This window comes from Meleagris gallopavo, chromosome 1, assembly GCF_000146605.3.
Source record: "Meleagris gallopavo isolate NT-WF06-2002-E0010 breed Aviagen turkey brand Nicholas breeding stock chromosome 1, Turkey_5.1, whole genome shotgun sequence".
Classification (NCBI taxonomy): Eukaryota; Metazoa; Chordata; class Aves; order Galliformes; family Phasianidae; genus Meleagris; species Meleagris gallopavo.
The window spans coordinates 4,004,287-4,026,076 of NC_015011.2; the positions used below are offsets into that span (position 1 = coordinate 4,004,287).

The following is a 21,790-nucleotide window of genomic DNA, read 5'->3' on the forward strand; positions in this document are numbered from 1 at the left end:
GAAGACAGAAAAACCCTGTTAGATTTCAAGGCTGTGCATCTATTCAGGTCAGAATTGTCTTGGTAGAGGCTTAAGGGTAGAAAAGTAGCCCTTGAGATTCTCGTCCTTACACTGAAACTCCTCCAGATGACCAAATAATGGAAGAAAACACACTAAAACACCTAAAGAATGCATTAACTTCTGAGAGATGTTATCTTTTTCTTCAAAAAATAAGTTACAATCTTAAATAAATACGTCAATTTAATCTCATACTTTAAAAGTGCATTTCAGCTGATAGAAAAAAAAACATATCTGGTAGAGGAAGAAGTTCTTTTTAATATTTATCCCTGTATTTTTGATTGTGGAACAAAAAAGCACCCAGTACTGAATTTTAGGAGGCAGCTCTCGACTCACTGATGGATGGTCCCTCCATCATTCTCTATAGGAGATTCCTTCCATCCCTTTTATCTTCGCATCAATTAATGGTATTATTACAAATCACAAGAAACATCCAAATACTCCAAATTAGCACAGTCACAAGTTGTACCAGGGGAGATTTAGTTCAGACATCAGTTAAGAATCTCCTTACAGAGAGGGTTGTTAGGCATTGTCTGCCAGGGGAGGTGATGGTAACCCATCCCTAGAGGTATTTAAGGGATGTGTGACACAGCACTAAGAGTCTAGTGATGAGACTTGGTCATGTTTGGACTTGATGATCTTGAAGGTCTTTTCTAACCTGAATGATTCTATGATCTAGAAATAGGATCTCACTGTGCTGGTAAAGAAACAGTTGTTCCTTAGCTAGAGAGAATAATTACAAATGTGTGTTCAGGGGAAATAAATATTTGGGCTACAAGGTTCTGTGTCTCGAGTTTGGTTTCCTGACGCCAGGCTTCCTCTCAGAAAGCACCAGCACGGCACTGCTGAACTACTGATGTTACACAGCTTTAAAGCTGGCCTTAGTAACAGTCCAGCTACCTTTATTTACACCCAAAGATTTGGTCATTTTTCTCAAGTGTGCTGAGCTTATCACAGGCATTCAGCCAAATGTTAGCATCCCTACTGCATCTCAGAATCAGAGCAGAAACTGTAAAGGACAGGTTTCCTTGGGTTGTGGCTTTCTGGAAGGATTTAAGCTCCTAAATTATTTAAACACACTTGAAAAAACAGTCTGCATTTACTTTTTTTTTTTTTGAAAATCAATTTGTTTTCTAAGAAGAACAGAATGACATATAGTGGATATACATTAAGACATAATGATATAGTGGATGTGTTGCAAAAAGCTTTTTGAAGAAAAACTTTCTCCAGGAGGTGTAGTTTGCAAAACACTATGTTTAGTAGCTATATAACAGTGACATTTTCTAGCAGTTGAATATCACGTTCCTTCTCAAAGGATCCTAAAGTGTTTTACAAATGCTTTCAACATATGGCCAAGTGTAAAATAGTACCAGCAAAAAAAAAAAGAAGGAAGATCTTGCTTGCATCCTTCCCTCTGATTTTTGTAATCAGCTCATAAGGTCTCATTAATGGTGCCATGATCTAGTGGGCATGGTGGTGATGGGTTTGGGTTGACAGTTGGATCTGAGTTGTATTGCCCAACCTTAATGATTCTGATTTCTTGGAAGCAAAGAGGGGAATAATTCGGCCAGGTTGGATGGGGTGCTGGACAATCTGATATAGTGGTCAGCAATCCTGCCTGCATCAACAGGGGGTTGGAACTAGATGATCTTTGAAGTCCCTTCCAACCCAACCCATTCTACCATCAAGGCTGCATTTTTGCAAGACATTTTAGTGTTTTCCTGCTGAAGACCACTACACAAAAGTTCTGCTCTGCTATGCTGCTGAGCAGTGATAATACAGGCTCAAATTCATGGCGTATGAGTTCCCAGGCAGAACCCAATCCTTTGTCACCAAAACCAAATTGCTCCACCACCAACAGTAATCTTGGGCTCATAAATTCTCAAGAGTAGCCACTTTTCCCACTACAGATGGTTATGGTTGGACTAGACAACCCTGGTGGTCTTTTCCAACCTTAACAACTCTATGATTCTACAAATACAGACCTGACTTTCCAGCATCACCACGTGCGACCAGTTTGACACTGCACTCCTGACATTGCCCAACACCATGTACATCTCAAACAACAACAGCAATTTAATCTGCAATCAAGCCAAACAAATGTGTGTGTGTTCACTCCAGGGACTGTTCATACCTGTATGGATTTCTATAGGGAAATGTGGAAATTAATTGCTCAGTTTATCAATTGGCAGTTTATCATGTTTGCCAAAGTAAACATTTTCAGCTTTCCAGAAGACCAAGATCTTCAACAGTTGCAAGCTGCCAAACTCTGTTTTATACCTCATCTAAGACATAACAATTATAGTAGCAACAAGTCCCCTGGCACCATGTAGAGACATTATTTCCATGCTGGTACTAGGAAGAAAAAAAAAAGCCTTTGGATTCAACATTTTTTGCTGGGCTCTTCTGGGATTCTAACTGAAGTTCCCAAGAGTGAATTTTGGCTTGCCTTGAAAGATCAGACAACTATATTCTCATACAGAAAGCCTCTTCTTAACTTATGTTTAAATTATTATTAGAGGAAGGCATGCTCACAAGCACAGACAATCTCTTGTATTTTACCCCTTGATCAAAAGGTAGAGGATGGGGTTGAGTCCTTCTAAAGGCAGAGAAAAAAAGGACACCCATTCATTTAGCCTCCAGCCTCCTCAACACCAATCAAGGACCCAAACAACACCAGACACTGAACTCGGCAATCCTTGTGCTTGGCTTCCACGGTACAAATAAAGAAGCTGTATTGTCCTAATCCTGCCTTTTTGTCATGTATGGCCCCCAAATTTTCTCCTTTTGGGCCATTCAAGCATCCCAAGGCACTGCACTGTCTAAGAGGAACGCCCTTGCAAGCTCTAACCACACAGTGTGGCCACTGGAACTTGCTGAGTTTAAATTTATGACCGTCATGCAATAATTAAAATAAGTGGGTATAAGTCTAGCATGCTGAGAAGAGGCTGCAAAACAGCTGTTACTTGTAAACTAAAGAAAAAATAGGATGCTTTATGAGCCTCATCAGAAAGATTCTTTGTTCTTTCATATAGACAGGAATAAAATTTACACATTAGGCTTTCTCAATTTAATCCCTGACCCATACAATATGCTCTTCATCTTGAAATTGCAAAGTTTAATGGCTTCTGGACTGAAGCATTGTACAAAAAAAGGTGGCAAAGAATCAAAACCACTCCTGCAACAACATGAGATTTTATTTTTTAAGGTGACAGGACGAGGGGGAATGGACTCAAGTTGTGCCAGGGTAAATTTAGGTTGGATATCAGGAAACACTTCTTTACAGAAAGGGTTGTTAAGCACTAGAATAGGCTCCCTACGGAGGTGGTTGAGTCACCATCCCTGGATGTGTTAAAAACCATTTGGATGTGGTGCTCAGGGACATGATTTAGAGGAGAATTATTAGAGTTAGGGTAGTATGGCTAGGTTGTGGTTGGACTCAATGATCTTTAAGGTCTTCTCCAACCTGAGCAACACTATGATTTTACGGAACATCTCAAACCCTTGTCTGTGAAAATAGCCACTGCATACATTTTCCGTATTTCTCTCAGCTTAGCAGGGCTTTCACTAGGTGGCACCAGGTCCCTGTGATGAGCCAGAATGGGGCATGCTGGGTGCCTTCTCCCAGTCACATGTGTGTTTTGGGGTGCCATGCTGCTAATGGGAAGGAATCTAGGTGTCTACACTGGATGAGCCAGGAGCAGTGGTAACCAGTGTGGTTGACCAGGAGGATCTGATGGTTATCAGGTTGGATATTAGCAAAAATTTCTTCTCAGGAGTGGTGAAGTATGGGCACAGGCTGCCCAGGGAGGTGGTGGAGTCACCAGCCCTGGAGATGCTCAAGAAAAGAGCAGATGTGGCACCGAGGGACATGGTTAGTGGGCACAGTGAAAATGGGTTGATGGTTGGACTAGACGATGTTAGTGGTCTTTTCCGACCTTAATGATTCCATTATTCTATGACCTGGTCCACTCCACTGGAGACAGTGGTGCAGTACTATGCTACAACACATCCCCCCACACACTCCTACAGCACACCACTGCAAGGCTGCAACATTAAAAAGGCTGGGCACAGCTAGAAATCTGGATTGTGATCTGGAGCAGCCATGATTAACAGCAATGTGGATTTGGATGGGATATTAAAGCTGATGCCTCAGGGCTGAAGCACATCTCTAACTATTAAAAATCAGATTGAGTGAAGAAAAAATGACACAGGAGAAAATTATCTCCTACTTCCACTACAGGTCCCTGGAGGAGGTTTCTCTGCTTTGCAGCTTAGAATGAGATGAAAATTTGAGCACAGGGCTCACAGAAAGCTGAGTTTTATAAGTACTTTCATTATCATCGCACTGTGCTGTCACAGGTTGTGAGAACTCAGGTCTGCATAATTAAATACATTAGAAATGGTGTTGGAGAAATGCTGATGTTGGAGAAATCAGTGTTGGTCATACCCCTACATTATCTATAAAACAGTGACAGCAAGAAATCAGGTCTGAGAGCAGAGTTCACACAAAACTGCATTTTATACAAACATCCCATTTATGACCTTTGATAGCAATGTACAAGGGCTGCTCTGAAAGTAATGCCTCCTATTTTATTATCTTGGCCCATTACAACAGAAGTGGATGTCGGCAGTATGGCAGCAGAGGTTCAACTTTCCAACCAGTACTCCATTACATTTTGTTTTCACATGACAGATGGCAGCAGAGGGGCAGTCTGACAAAATGGCATCTGACATGGAAGTGCACATGAAGCAGAGGAGTAGAACTGAACTCCTCTATACAGAAAAAATTGCACCCATTGACATTCACCAACCCTTGCTGAATATCTATGGAGACCAAGCAGCGGATGTGTGCACAGTGAGGTGGTGGGTGATGAAACACTGTGAAACAGTGGGTTATCTCCAATGGTGCAAGTTTTTCTGAATGTGGCATGCATGCTGCTGTTCATCGCTGGCAAAAATGCATAGCTAATGGTGGTGATTATGATGAAAAACAGTGTTTTATAGTTGAGAATTTACTCTATCAAATAACTGAAGGAAAATGTACACTTTTTTACCTTGAATACTTCCATTGGAAGAGGAAAATTTGCTGCATCATTAAGGGATTTTTCCAGGGCGCATTTCCACTCAGATATCGTCTTCAGAGAATAGATATCTAAAGCAATCATAACAACAACAAGAACAAAAAAAAAACAAAAACAACACAAAAATCAATTTAAAAAAAATACAAGCTCAAGAAGTAAATGTTTGGGAATCAAAGATTTCTGAAAGTCTTAAGTTACTGTGTCATAAAAATGGAAGGTTCAATTGTAATGAACAGCATGTATATCCCAAGCTGTACAGTGTGGATAAATTCAACAAAAGCAAGGAGCAAAAGCACATTTAGGGAAGAATGTGTTCTATATCCTGGAGTAAAACCCAAGAAAATACACATATTTCATTTTTTGTTGAAGAAAAAAGAACTATATTATCTCATTATTTGAAAATAACAAAAATACCAAATATTTTCCAGTTTGAGAAGCCTCGGGTTAATATTATTTATATTTGAACAAAAACAGAAATACCCTTAACAATTCTTCTGTTCATTGAAAATTCACTATCGCAGAAGTTTTTTGCAGGAGGGAAGGTGTGGGAAAGAACATTTCAGCTGGGTATCTACACAAATCTATCTCTGGTACATGACTGAGCATCACATCAATTCACAGACTTACACTACAGAATTCTAATCATTACACTTCTAGGCAATGGATTTCTTTAAATTAGTTTAATATTATTAAATCATTATATTAGCAAGCCCTTTACAGTTCAGAGCAGTAAAATGCCTATGAATCACCAAGGGGAAAAAAAACATAGGAAACAATACTACGACAAAGAACATTATATTGGATTTACTTCTGTCCTGGAAAACATATTGCTATCCCATACATAACAAGTTACTGCAGAGCATTCACATCAAGGTCTCCAAGAGACAAGATAAGTAGAGAGACTAGTAACAATCACTAAAATGGAAATGAACATTTACTTAATAATAAACATGAACCTTGATAAAGACTGAACAGTGCGAAAATTTGCTTTTGTCAGTGGGGCTTCACTCACTTCCACCACAGTTCAAGTTGGTCTAATTTGCATTTAAATTCTGTACATCTAGGAACCATATATATTTGCAAGCCACCAAAGATTTACTGTGGTATCTTACAATTCTGAAGGAGGAAATAAAAGAAACATATATAAAAAAAGGAATTGGCAGGCACTGTCACCTAGCACTGACAGTACAAGAGAATTTTATGCTCTGATTTCAATAGATTTAAGACCTTATCAAAACAGGATTTGCAGAGGATGTATTTATACTTCCACTATATCAAGCTTTGCTACTTCAGACAGACATCACGGGTATGCATATGAATTTAAACACACTTAGAGGGAAAGGTTAACTCTTCAGGGCTGTAGTGTGAATTCCTCAACTGTCCAGTTATTAGTGGGAACATACATTTCAAGTCTTTGTTTACAGCATGTGTGGTGGTCACAAGTATTAAGAAATTATCTCTTTACCAAACTGTTCACTATTTCATAGTTCCTATTGCACCAGTTTTCCCCTTACTTAGAATCACAGAATTGCTGAGGTTGGAAAGACCACTAAGATCATCTAATCCAACTATTAACCCACGTCCATGACCACTCTAGACCATGCCACTTGGTGCCACATCTGCTCTTTTCTTGAAAACCTCCAGGGATGGTGACTTTACCACCCCACTGGGCAGCCTGTTCCAATACCTCATCCACTTGCAGGAGTCTTGAATGGAAAGAAAATGATTCACTTTGTTTCTCCCTTTTTGGCTGAAAGGATGACAAAAAAAAAAAAAAAAAAAAGCCAGAAATAGTCAATAAGTCATGATTTCACCCCAATCTGTTGCTTCTACCAATATAAATTCTGAGTTTCAGAAAACCCACACAGATGTCTGCCAAACAGAGCAGGCTGAAAATAGAACTTCATTTGCCATCATAATGGCAGTGGAACATGGGAGAGAAAGAAGGGCAACAATGCTGTGAAAGGTCTGGAGCATAAATCTTACAGTGAGCAGCTGAGGGAACTGGGATTGCTCAGTCTGGAGAAGAGGAGGCTCAGGGGAGACCTTGTCACTCTACAACTGTCTGAAAAGAGGTTGTGGTGAGGTGGGGGTTGGCCTTGGCTCCCAGATAACCAGTTGCAGGATGAGAGAGAACGGCCTCAAGTTGTGTCAGGGGAAGTTTAGGTTGGATATTTGGAAAAATTTCTTCTCAGAAAGAGCGGTGAGGCACTAGAACAGGGGAGGCGATGGAGTTACCATCCCTGGATGTGTTCAAGAAAAGGGCTGATGTGGCACTGAGGGACATGGTTAGTTGGTCAGTGGTTGGACTAGATGATCTTAGCGGTCTTTTCCAACCTTAATGATTTTGTGATTCTACAGTTCTAACGTGGCCTTTGGGAGTGACTCCATGCAACAGCAGAGAAAACAAGCAGCAACTTCTCCGGTGTCAACAAGCCTTGAAAGATTAATACAACCTCAATTGTTTCAATAACCAGCAAGCAGTATTACATGCACATTTCATTAGACAGTGGCAGTTAGCTTATGCTGGCAAGTTTATGGACACTAAATCGCATGGTTAAAAGAGCATAAAGTATTTTGTTTAAGTGATAGTGTTGCAGGTAATTGAACAAAGTGTACTGTGTCAATCTGTATTTAGGTTAACAAGGAGTGAGCAATTAAAATCATTGCCAATTTGTCTTTTAATAGAAAGTAACATAAAATGAGACTACCTCTTCCCACATAAACAGTTGAGGCAAAGACTACAGTGGCTCTGTGTCAAGCTGCCTCTGCCAATTCAGGGTAGCAGAGAGGCTTATCTTGGATTCAGATCCAAGTGAAAAAGCAAGAATTGCTATGCTCTCTTTACCACAGCTGAAGAGTCAACAGGACATATAAAGCTGTTGAAAAGTTCCTAGTTGGGAACACAGCAGGGATACCATTTCCTAAGAACTCTCTCTGCACATTCTTATACCTTAAGTTGGTGCTAGGATGCAGTTGGCTTCAAGAAAGAGACCTCTCCACCCAAGATGCTGTAGACATTCAGAATAATGGGATCTCCTTTAGAGGAGAATGTCCTGCATCTTGAAAGACTGACCTCAGACTGCTGAGCAGTGTGATAGTCAACTTGCCAGGTCCAGAGGCAGATCAGCATAGCAAAACCACAACCCAGACACATTGGGAAATAAAGCTAACGGTGCATAAACAGCTTCCAAGTCAGGGTTGGTAAAACACTGTAATAACCTGCCGAGAAGATGTGCAACTGAACATCCTCATTTGATACCAATTAGGCACACAGCCTGGTTTGGAAGTTCTCGGCATCTCTTCATAGGATATTCATAGTAGCTTTTATAAGGAGTCCAAGGCTGCTCCTTTTATCAGTCAAGCAGTCCTCTCAACAGGCTTCAAAAGTTAGACAACCAGCTCTGTGTTCATTCCTCTCAACCCTCTGAGTGGAAGAAAACAGGCTTATGAAGAAGTCACTTCATCTGGCCTATGACAGAATGATTTAGACATACCCTTCTCTCCACTGATCATAAAAAAAAAAGCAATAGATGATGATGAAGCATCATTTCAATGCCCATACCAAGTGAATCTAAACTAATATGTAAAAAACCCAACATACTGCCCACAAATTGTCTCTCTTTCCTAAGATAGTATATACTGGTGACACCAAAGATCTTTCCCAAACTAAATCTCATTTACGACAGCAGAAAGGAGGGAAGCAGATAGGGAGAAATCCCTGGCACAATCTCCTGGTCTGGCATCCTTAGGAAATCACATCCTGTGACAGACTATCATTTAGTATCTTCACCCCTAAGTTTCTTCAGAGCTCTCTGCTGCCCAGCACCTCATTCTGACAACTCACTATGGTCTCCTGTCTGCTTCCTATGCCACAAGTATCACAACAAGCTTTATTCATCCACTGTACTTTATGAATATGCCGATGTTAGGTGGGCATCAAATGGCCAATTTTATCCATGATGTCAGAAGTTGAACAACCAGCATTCCTGCCTCTCAAGATGCATTAGATTCCCATTTCTGACTGGTTACTCCCTGGAATGCAGAACCCAGAAGGGCAAGGAGGGGTTAAAGAAAGATCTCTGGGGTAAAACTTCAGAAGGTCAGGACTCAAAAAGAAAATGGAAAGACTCACACCCAAAGGGTCTTTTCTCAACAAACTCCAGCAAGACAATGTCCTAGGATGTGTAATTTTTTTTTTAAGTCAATGTCATCAAGAAGATATATATCACCAAACTCAATAATAACAATGCTCACTAAAAGGGGAATGGCCAGAGAAACGCCAAGGAGGGGAAACAGATTCTAAAAGAAGACAAGAAAGAAATGTAAAAAGCAGTTAAATCTAGGAGAGGGGAGGAGAAAAATACATAATTTCATCAAATCGAGTCCAATAACAGTTTTAAAGATAAGACAACTGGGAGGAAAAAAATTAAAGAGAGAAATCAGTAAAGAAGGAAACACAAACAGATAAAAGGAAAAGGAAGATGGAATGGACAAAGAAGAAGTACAAATGCAGTTTAGGCCACTTCTGTATTGATTAACCAAACCTATACAGGCCAAGAGGTTTCAAAGATGGTCAATGAAAAGGTGTTTCTCTGTAACACAGATGCTCTGGGAAATAACCGAGTGAGTGATATTCATGCCCTCCAGCATTCACATCTAATTTAGAAGTGATGGAGAACATCGATTCCCACCTCTCTAAGAAGGAAAACATTTCCAAAAAGCATTCAAGAGCCCAAGTTAGACCCAAGACCCATGCAGATTTGTAAAACAGCACATATCGTGGTAACTACTCTAAATAAAGTGCAAGGGATAAAAGTCACCTCAGGAACATTCATCTAAAGGAGAGCTATCTTTCTTCCACCGTTAATTCCCATGGAAAAACTTAATCTATTGCATGAGAAGAATGAAGCACAGACTTGGACAATTTGCCCATTTACACAGGAAAATGTGGTGTAGGCCTGCTGTGCCAGAAAGCATACATCTCAAGGGAAATGGTGGTTGTTGTGAACTCAGCTTAGGTGCAGACAGCTAGCAAATGCAGGCATTACTGCACAAGAATTGGCAAACAGCTTTGGGGCCCCCAAGCATAAACCACAGCTTTAAGAAAAATACAGAGGCTGAATTCTTCCAGCCCCAAAGCAGAACAAACAGACTGTTATGTTTGGTAATAATAATAATAATAATTTCAAGATTAATATAATATATTAATTACAATTTATTAATTATTATAAAAATATTATTATAATAATATAATAATAGCAATAATTTCAAGAGATCTCAAGTCAATCAATTTGACCAACTCAGTCAACTAAAGACAGATCATTTCAAAGTCACATGCCCTAAGTAGAGAGAAACCCAATTTTTAGAAGTTTTCACAAAGTTTTTATTAATAATATTAGTGTGGTGGAGAAAATCCACCATTCCAGTCTTCCTCCAGTGTAATAGCGTAATGGCTGGATGGAATCACGTCTCCATACCCAGTTAAATGTCTCTGCAATAATTTCTCCAGGAGACTGCAAACAGTCCTAAGCCCATCAGCAACTTACTAAAAAGACTATTTCTTTAGCAAGTGGACTTATTCAGGCACGCATTACATCTTCTGAGTTGGTTACACACAACGCAGGTCTTAGATTCTGAACAGCCATGTTATATCTGGATATGAAAGACCTACAATGAAGGGACCATAAATATCCCAGAACACTTTCTCCAGCCCAAAGAAATTCCACGAAAGTACACTGCTATCCAAGAGAAATGTGCATGGCCATAGGAAACAGATTTACAAGTGGTCCTTGGGTGAAGGGAAAGCAAACAGAGCACAAACTATGCTGAAAGATGTCACCTAAATCTTGATTTGGAGAACAGTAAATAGAATTCTAGTGAGTCCTACACTAGGAAGCCTAGAGAAAGACCAAGAAGACCTGGACACCAAAACATTACTTCAAGGGACGGGCAAGCAGGCACATTCTTGGACCACCTCCATCAGCTCTGCCTCTTGATACACAAAGCTACTCTTACTGCACACAATTTCCTTCCAGGAGAGAGCAACACCAAGCTCGGTTTATTAAATACATTTAATACAGTCTACCTGACCCACTACTTTGAACCCAAATCAGATGGCTCTTGCTTGCAATCTGTGTTCCAGTTAAAACCTGCTGACCAAGCAATGTGAATGCTGGAAAAGAAATGTGTTGCACAAGAATCTTAAAACATATCACAATCATAAAAAATATTACAAAAGAAAACAGTATTTTTAGAAGGTTTTTTTTGTTTGTTTGTTTTTGTTTTTTTACCTGCAGGTGGGTCCATTCTGTATTTATTCTCTTGACACCAACCGACTGGTCGAAGTCTGCAATCCAAGTAAAACAACCACTGGTCATAGGATTCAGTCTCCTCCAATCCCACATAGCGAAGGCGTAATCTTCCTCCAACATTTTCAACCACACTAACTATCCAGTACTGAAAGGGATTCTGGGAATCCTGCAGCTCTATTAAGGAATCAACTGTAATGAGGTCTACAGGGTTTTTTCCTCGCAGAGGCTGTTTGAATAGAAGCAAAACTCCTTATTTTAAACTTTATTTGAAGACTTCTCAAGGAAACAGATGACAGCAGAAGATTATTTTTGTTTTTCACACCATCATCCAAGCGATCAGCAAACAGTCTGTTCTTCTTCTATTTTACCCAATGTCTTCCAAGTGCAAATTCAGAAGTAAAACAGAAAACAACAGTTGTGCTAATTTCTCAACCGACATCAACAACAACAACAACAACAAAAGAATAGTCAGAGGTGAAACAGTCCATAAGGCATATCCACTTAGGATGTTCCTGAACAATGCAGAGCTCAGTTACACTTAAAGATTTCAAACCAAATTCTCACTGATAGCAGCTGATAGGAACCGACCACAGGATCAGACCCTGCTGTTTACCTAAAAGGCAACTACTTTGGGCATGATGCTGAAATAGCCTTCTGGACACTGATCTTTCCCATCAAAACAATTTGCCTTGCTCCTACCAGAATGTAGAGCAAATTATTCCCACTGTCATGGATGGAAATGCCTATGGTGGTTTTGCAACCATTCGTATGTGTTTAACTTTACACCTTCAAAGTTGCCAACCGCAGGCATTAAAACAAACGTGTGGTATTTTTCAGAATACCTCCGGGGCTCAGTAATTTTCTTTTGTGAGTGTGAGCAACACTGTGTTGTCAAGCTTTTTCTTGCCAATATGAGGGTTAGAGCTTTTTATTTTATTTTTCTATTTTTTTTAAACCAATTCTTACTCAATTTCTCACTTCTAGGATTTTAAGAACAGCAGTAACAATCGCTCCAAAAGTTGTAAGCATTGCTCCTCAAAGGAAATGTTAAGCACAGGCAAAATATATGAGGAAAAAAAAAATCAGCACAATCTTTCTTGTGTGTGTGATTGTTCCACTTCTTCTTAATTTGACAATATGTACCTTTCACATTTTGATTTTTTTTTTTTAATATTAATTCTGCAAATCAGTGTCTGCTCAGGTCAGTTCCTTCTACGGGTGGCTAGAAAAAAAATAAAAAGGAGGAATAAGCCTTACTTTCCTTTTGTAAAAAAGCTCTCATATTGATTTTTAAAAATATTCAAATTTTGAAGCATACCCAAATTTGACTACACCTCCTTTAAGCCAGAAATATAGGCATCAAAATGAGAATTCGGTAAGAAATAAAAAAGAAAGATCTGAATTGACTAAAACCTTATCACATGTACACTTTTAACCAGACCTATGATTAACAGATATTTCTCAAAATAAAGTATCCACCATTATAAGCAACTCCTCTACTGTAGAAGCTACAGGCACCTGCACAACCTCTTCAAATATTATTTCATGGAAAAATGCACTCTTAAAATGTAGTAACATAATACAAATCTACTTAATTTTTTTTTTTTTTCTCTCATACACTGCTTCATTCCAACAAAACATTCTTTAACATCAAATGGTGGTGTAATGATTTACCTTATTACTACAAAACCTTGGCCACAAAAATGCGAATATCGCTTCCCAGATTTGTGTGCTAAATTCTAAGCCAAAGGGCTGTCGCTTACTCCTGACAACTCAATGGCTAAGATTAATAATTGGCTTGCTTGAAATATTAACATTTACCATAATTCAAGAGCTCTTTATATGCATAGCTAGCATGTTAAAAAAAATTTATCACTGCATATTGATTTAACAGTATAAGAACAATCTGCAGCACTCACAAACAGCAAATCTGTCGACAGGGGGGTAACATACATTGCACAACACAGACAGTACTAAGCACATATATCACATACAACACCAGAATAGGGTGAGAAACTGTTTCAAGCCAAGGCAGTGCGTTTCTGCCTGGGACCTCCTATTTTTGCTGCCTCTAGAATCACAGAATTGAGTTGGAAGGGACTCTTAAGGGCCATCTAGTCCAACTCCCCTGCAACAAGCAGGAGCACCTACAGCTCAATCAGGTTATAAAAAGCCTCCTCCAACCTGACCTTGAATGGGAACAGAAAAGTTCCTAATAGCACTGGCATGCACCAGAGATGGTTGCCTTCCCAATGAAAAGTAGGATGAGCCGTGCTCCCCCCATCTGAAGCTGAAGCTGTGAAATATTAAGATCTCAAGCATGTCCCAGGTGCAAGCCTCCTTGCAAACGTGCTACACAAACCAGGTTCTTTGCTATATGGATGCATCTGACACAACAAGCTCCTTCTTCTTATCCAGTCATCAATGAGCGAGCCCACCACACTCAACTTCCCAGGTTTAGACCTGACTGTTGTCCTCCAGGGACCTATCCATGGTCCATAGCCATGGATGGTTGGACTGGATGATCCTGAAACTCTGCTCCGACCTTGAAATATAAATATATAAATCTGACAATGCTCTCCATCAACCTACCAACACCCGTCTCCAATCTGTGGGCATTCTCCTTCACCTCCTGGCACATGAATATCCAAATTTCTAAGCACCTTTCAACCTAAAGCCAAATAAAATACCCCAAGACTCAGTCAGAAGCAGAGCCAGCAGAATCAAGGCAATGTCGCTCCTAACTTTTGCACAGCTGTTGACACACAGATATTGCAAGCGCACAGCCCTACACATGGGGAGCACAAGCACTGCTGTAGCATGCACACCACAAGACAGTATCAGAGAGAAACTGCAATCTAATACATACGCCTTCCAGTAAATTTGCAGGTGCAGTCCGGGCGCCAGTCAGATCATGGATAAGAAACTCTGTCCAGTCCACATATTTCTCTTTGATTGCTGCAGAGGATGAAAGAAGAAAAGAAATGCTCAGAGAAGCAGATTGCAATGGACTTTTTGTATACATTGTAGACAGACTTATCACTTAGTGAGACTTATCAGCTCTGAAGTTTCAGGTACAGTTGCAATCCTGATCAGGTAAAAAGATGGTTCATTGTCCAAGCTGCTTGAGCAACCCAGACACAGCCATGAGCTTATACCTCTAAAATACGGGAAGGTCGTGCTCTGCTGCAGTGACAGGGATTTACTACAGTGTGTCTTAGCATCTCCAAGTCTCCCAATCCAAACTGGCCACAGCTTGTATAACTACTATGACTATATACTAGTTCCCTGCTTCCCATGTAGGCTTAGAAATGCTTTATAATGTCTCTTTTTATTTTTAATGGTGATCTCAGAGAAAAAAAATATCTGTTCAAACTTTTCAGTTCCTTGACAGGCCTTGATAGGCTCTTTCCCCCTGAAAGCAGAAAACTCAAGCCTGAGATTACTGTACATCAGTCATCGAGTCCACACACTTGTAAGAAGCCTTAAATTATTGACCATGAACTTCTATTTCATTTTAAAAATATTTTCAGTCATTTTTGAGCTAAATGCTGTAAGTGTGCTACTTCGGGATCTGTGTCAATAGAGTTATATAAGATTTAACTAAAAACATAAATGCTGCCTCTGGGATTCAGATTTTGGGTCAATTATTTTTGAAATTAGTGGAAGATTGAGCACTCAAAAGCAATTCAGCAAATCTTAGCTTCAGAGATTCAGACATCGCTTTGAATACATTGCACATTTGCAAACCCAGAGATCAGACTTTAATTCCACCTGTCTATAAATGGAAATTAAATTACATCGGAAACATTTTGATCTCCCCTCTAAAAACTTATTTATGTGTTTATACAACCAACAGTGATATAGATACGTTAATCATACCTACACCTACAGAAGGGAAAAATCACAACCATTTGAAAATTATGACATTAGTTCTGAACAAACAACTGGTTTAAAGACCACTACCCCATAGGGGAGTCCAGGAAGGGCTGTAAATCAACCTGCACAGCTCCAAAATAATTACATTACAGCAGCCCTTGCGTTTTGCTCAGAAGAAACTGAGTCCTTGCTTAACGCTTTAGAGAAATGCTGTGTTAGTCAACCAAGAACAACCCAAATTAAAGCACCCCGCACACAAATCAGAACAAGATTCCTGAGCAGTTTAGAAATGCAGTGACTTCTCAGCTCTTCCAAAGATGTTAATGCTCCAGCAATGCACAATCTGAGGTTAGGGACTCCACGTGAAGTATGAGTAGATACAGAAGTGTTTCAAGTAAGTCAACTCCTCAGGAAGCCCCAACACTCCCACAAAAATTGTTCCTTTAGATCACATGGATCACAGCCTGGGCATGAACCTGAGCTGAGATTTGATACTGAGCTGATGAGCGTTCTGTATACGTGCACCCAGCACACAGGTGTTCATCGGAGGTATTCAATCATGAGCACCTAGCAAACATTGCCTTTGGAGAGAAGTAAAACACAATCCCAAGCTGTCTAGCAGCAAATATCCCCCCAAAGAAGCTATTTCCTTCCACAAACACATTCCAGAGACCCTGAAAAGAGAATGAGTTTCAATTAGAAAAATCATAATCCAGGACAAGCCATGGCTGGCAATACTCACATTGATCCTTGCAAGGCTCCCACAGACCTCACCTTCACTTATATGATATTGCCACAAAAAAGAGGAAAAACGCTTCATGCTTGAGCATGCTTCTTGTTTGGGTGCTTAGCACACCTGAATTTAGTCTAAGATTCAAATCATAGCCTAAATACCTTATGCAATCCACACAGCTGGCTATGGAAAATGGTAGAATTCATGCCCAGCAGATCTTATTTCCTGAATTGTGCTCCTTCCCCAAAAGCCTGTTCTCCTAATGTAACTCAAACCACATATTTATATGTCTAAATGACCTTGCAAGTGCATTTAGATGTATTCAAAGTCAGCAAACTTTAAAGTGCTGGTCACAAGCATCTACAAAATAACATTTAAGCCAGTCTGGAACTGCTCTAAATTTTTTTGTAGTACCAATTTTGTATGATTTGCAGGAGATTTTTCACCTTTATATTATTTAAGATGAAGGAATAGCCTGAGAACAAATGTGTTTTACACGGTGCTTTCACTCTCAACACACACACTGCACACACCTCATCAGTTCCTGTTCACTTAAATTACAACAATAAACAAGCTTAATGTTGGCATCAGTGAGAAGAGAGTAACTGGCATAATGAATGGGACTGGAGTTCTTCATTCAGACTTACGCAAAATGCACTGGGTGCATCAGAGAAGGGTGCAAAACAACTTCATTTTGGCTCCTGCCCACAAAGTTGTCAGCCAAATTTATATACTTTGTCCTCTCTAAGACTTGAACCTCACAGCTTTTGGAGGCCTAAATAAAATGGGGACCCTGTCAATCTTTGAATCTGGATTATGGGTTTCTGCAGTCCAAAAGCAACACGATGATCTCTATTCAACAAAACAGACTCAGCTGAAAAACATGCTACCCCCAGTTTCTAAGTAGTTTTAGAACCATCCTCCCGAAACAGAACCAGTGTGCAGTGTTTTGCTTCATTTTAATCTTCTTTTGCATTGCAGATAAACGTAAAATAATAATAATAATAATAAATCCTCTGGGAGAGAACAGACTAACAGACTGCAAGTTTTAGAAAGAAGTTTTAGAAAGAGGGTTTTGCACATATTTTCTGTGCCTGTAGAGCATGATCAGGATTCTCAGTTCTGCAGTGAAAATCACTACAATGCAAATACTAATTACTAGTAGTAATGAAGTGAATCTGAATCACCATGAGATCTGCAAAAGCCTTTGAGGACCAAGCAAAATGTTAAACAAGAATATTCAAACGAAACAAAATCTACAAGGTAAATGAGAATAGCTGGTAGTATAATGCATCGGTGCCCACCCTGAGCATCCATCTCAGGAAACAATGGTGCTTCTCTGGTATATCTATCCCAGCACCTGTCAACTGAAGCACTGATTTTAAATTGCTAATTCATGCTTCGGCTTATTAGCTATAGAAAAAATACCCAACAAGACCTCTCCTACTGCAGATGTGCTGGAAGAACTCTGCTTTTAGAGCTAGCTGGCCAGTTGGTGGGACAGGATGGTGGATAGGACAGAGGATCATAGGATGACTTAGGTTGGAAGCGATCTTAAAGATCATTGAGCTCCAGCCCCCTGCCATGGACAGGGTTACCCAATCACCAGATCAGACTGCCTGAGGCAAAAATATTTTTTTCCTTTTTCATAAAAATAGTCAGGAGTGGTCCACTGGGCTCAGACATCTGTATTTTCTCTTCCTGTCAATGGATTCATCTTCCAAGAAGACCTCTTTGGAGGATCTTCCAAGGAGAGGGAAAAACAAATTAAATAAAGCAAAAGAAACCTCATCATTAAATACCTTCAAATGGATTCATTTCATGCAGAGAGGCAAACTGTTGTACAAACACCAAAAGCCATAAAGAACAACACGGTTGCTGAAATTGCAGCAATTTATAACTGCGCAGTTGTCCTCATGCTAATTCGTTCCACTCTGGTTCTTACAGAGCTGTGCAGACTCAAAAGTTGACCAGAAATCTTCACAGTTGTTATAAAGTCTCTGGTACTTCTATGTGGATGATACGGGTTTAAACATTTTTGTAATCAGAGGAGCCCAGGAATCTGGAAGAATTTTATCAGTGAATTAAACCCCTTCCAAGCAGAGATGAGTACTCTTTGCACATCCATCCTCCCTCACAAGGCACAGCTCGTTTGTCACGATGGCACCTCATGACAAACGAGCTGTTTGTCATCACATCACAGCAGGAGACCTAATAGGCCCAATAGCAAGAAAGCATTTGAGATATCTTAATTATATTGGGGTAACTTTGGAAGAGATATTCTCAACAGTAATAGCTTCCCTGATCAAGGCATAAGTAATAGTCACACTGACTAGTCCATACAGCATAAGGCTTTGTGAGGACAGAGACTGACCAAGAGTCCCAGAAATACTACGAGAAACAGACCCATCTTAGTGCCAGTCCCACTGTCCTGTGTGGGGTTGGTTGAGAAACTAGGAAGACGAAGTTGTGCAATGGTCTGAGACCCCAGGGGCCAAGTGCCATCAAATGTATCACTAGGGAAATGATTCAAAAGAAGCGAGAGGATAGTGGAAAAAAGACTTGACTTAGTGTTCCCACTGATGCAAAGGCCTCAGCATGGGCTGAACTGAAAGATTAAACAAGAAATACACCGGAGAGGAGCCAGGCATTCTCATCATGGGAAAAGCTTGAGAGTTTGCATGATGTCAGACACAGGATAGCCCAAATGCCAGGCAAGAATAATACCAAGTGACATTCCAAAAATGACAGTGCTCTCCTAACTACTGTTCTTTCCAGGTTTAGGAGGTGACATCACAACCCTCTCTGGAACAGCATCTTGTGCACGCAGATGTGCCTGCTCCCTTTGAGTTGGGCCCAGTTCATCTTGGAGCCAGCATGGGTGAGCGGGTGGATGCTTTCACATCTCTGTGGTTCCAAGGCCAAAGGCTTTAAAAAACATCTTCCTGCAATAAAAAAGATACAGAACCACATGCCTTAAAGCAAGGCAGCCCAAAATCATGGCCAGATCTGCACAGTGCTTGGCCGAGGCATATTCCTGCTCTGCTACAGTCTCTGTACCATGCTGGAGACAAATACAAAGCCATCCTGCCTCCCTCAATGAAAAATACTCATTTAAGAGAACAGCTTCTAGTTCAGTCGATATTACAGAAGATTCTTAAATTAGAAAGAAAAAGGACCCTTCCACATTAAGATTCTATTTATTCCTAATGAAGCGACGGTACAGGTTATAAAACCAAGCTTCCTTCCTCGGGACTGAACTTCATTAAAAAAAAGGACTAAACCCAGTATCCAAAAAATAGCAATCATTCTTCCCATTTTGTTCCCTACTTGATTCATCTTGTCCCCAGCCTCATTTCTTATGTCCATTCCTCTCCTCACCTTACTGCTCCCTGCCATTTTGTCACTTTTACTCATTCATCTCATTTTCCTGACCAAATGACTGTGGGTTGGCAACCCAAAAGCCAACCTCAACACTGCTGCAACATGCTCATTACTCAATGTGCAAAGGACCTTCAGGACTACATGCCAAGCATCAGGTTCTCCCTGTTTTTCACTATTAGCAGCTCAAAAATGGCCCCTTCCCCTTGTATTGTGCATGTTGACCTCAAAAGCCATGCAAACAGAGGGTAAAAGAGTGCACAGCGCTGCAAACCCTGCATCACCACCTTCCCCATAATTGTGCTAACCATGTACCCAAGAACCAAGACGGCTGCTTCCATCCTCTGCTCACTCAAGCACGTAATGTCTGTGCCCTGCTTTAGCCACAGTGTATAATGGGTTCAGATTTATCTGTCTCTCTAGAGAAATAAGAGATTAAAAGAACATTTACAGTCCCATGAAAGCACTGAGCCATAGGCACTCCATACAATGTGTATGAGATACTGTTATCACATTACCAACTCTTGGGATTTTGTCTAGTCTTTAATAGTTGCTCTTTTTCATAAAGCCACTTCTCCTATAGTCATGGGATCATACAAAATCTTCATTTTCTACTTTCCTTTTTTTTTTTTTTGCTCTAAGAACAAAGCACTGCTGAACATGGGGAAAAAAAAAATCCACAAAAAAACTGAAATCAGAAAGACTGGCAGTAGCAAGAATTTGAACTGGCACAGTGTTGAACAAATACCTCACTGGATTGCACCACCAACATAGGCTAGTTCTCCAACAATCTTTACACATGCCATGGACATTTTCACTCTTCTCAGCTCCAAGGGAAGACATAAGAAGCAGAAGCAGCGTGGGCCAAGACTGTGCTTCCACTAACAAGGGATCACTGAGCATACAGAATGTCATTACTTCAAAATAATTTATTGCATTCAGTACACCTGCACCTTGACCATTCCTACAAACATGGCAGCCAGTAAATGGCAGAGGACCCATAGCACTGGGGAAAATGCTGGAATAATGGGCCAAAGACACGTTCAGATCTGAATGAGCAATTCTATATGTTAAGGAACAAGGTAAATACTTATGCCAAACCTACACGTTGAGTAGGTACATGGATGTAAAGAGACAACCTACCAATCTACCTGAGAGAACCTGGCCTTCTGCCACCAGTAACATGGTACAAGACAAGCAGTAGCATCAAATTATGCTTATGTTTTGTTCTAACTAAGAAAAAAAAATCTTTAGACAATAAATAAGTAAATAAATAAATAATTTTTTTGCATTATTTTTATTTTTCCTTACCCAGAATCATAAGCAGTGCGTCAGTATCTCCCCATTAACATCTAAGCATCTGAGTTTCAGTTCTCTGAAGAAGGAACAGAGTCTTAAACAGCTTTATAGAATGGTTTTAAATCTTCGGGATAAATCTGTTAAGTGACACCACTGTCACTGTGGTAACTATCATTATTAAAAATTTACATCCTTCTGGGGAATTGAATGAAAAAAACTGGTTAACAAGAGGAACTATAATCAGACAAGAACCAGGCAATTCTTATCACTCCAGTACAAAGCAAGCTAAAACATCAGAATTTCATGAACAGTAAATTTCTCAAACAAGTATTTCAAGACATTCAAAAGTTTACATGTAGATAATACAGAACTGCAGTTTTCAAAAAAGAGCACGATGCAAACAGAAAGAAAAAGAAACTTGTTATCTTGATATTTTAAAAATTGTTGTAATATACTTGATGAAATATTTTTTTTATAAAGATCTAAACACAAAAGTTGTAAGCATGTTACAAAGGTCTAAATGATAGAGTCAAAATGAGATGTCATTATATCAAAACAACATAGAACACTGAAACAATTTGTTTAGACTTCACCCATCAAAACAATTTGTCAAAACTGACACGTTCCTACAAAATATTACCATTTTGATAAAACAATATTTTGACAGAAAACAGCTGAATCCCAACATTTTCAGTCAGCTTGTTGAACTACACATCCCTGAGAACCAAACTGGAGGTGGAAATGGGTGGGGATGAGGGTGCTGTCACTGCTCAAGGATCTTCCTGTACCTCCAAGCAAGAGGCTCAGGTTGTGTCTACTCTTCCTGACCCATCTCCAAGTCCTTCATGGTAAGCAACATCCTCGGCTGTACCCTACAAAGCCCAGCACAAGACTCCCTATTTGGCATTTCTGAAATAAAATAAAATTTAAAAAGCTATGTAGTGGTTTCATGACATTTTCCATTTTTTGTTCTTTCATGGGCTCCCTGGAAAAAATCAAATGTGGCTGGAGATGCCTTCAAAAAGCTTTCTCATTTAAAGCTT

The 21,790-nt window shown here is 39.9% G+C and overlaps 1 protein-coding gene across 1 annotated transcript in view; it reads right to left on the bottom strand.

Moving 5' to 3' along the window:
* SFMBT2 (Scm like with four mbt domains 2) overlaps nt 1-21,790 on the bottom strand; it is a 101,545-nt gene that overhangs the window by 53,097 nt on the left and 26,658 nt on the right. Inside the window, exons 4-6 of the mRNA XM_003201842.4 lie at nt 14,325-14,413; nt 11,435-11,681; nt 5,115-5,212 (exon numbers count right to left, since the gene is read on the bottom strand). Of these exons, the coding sequence (XP_003201890.1) occupies nt 5,115-5,212; nt 11,435-11,681; nt 14,325-14,413 (434 nt within the window). The remainder of the gene's footprint in view (nt 1-5,114; nt 5,213-11,434; nt 11,682-14,324; nt 14,414-21,790) is intronic.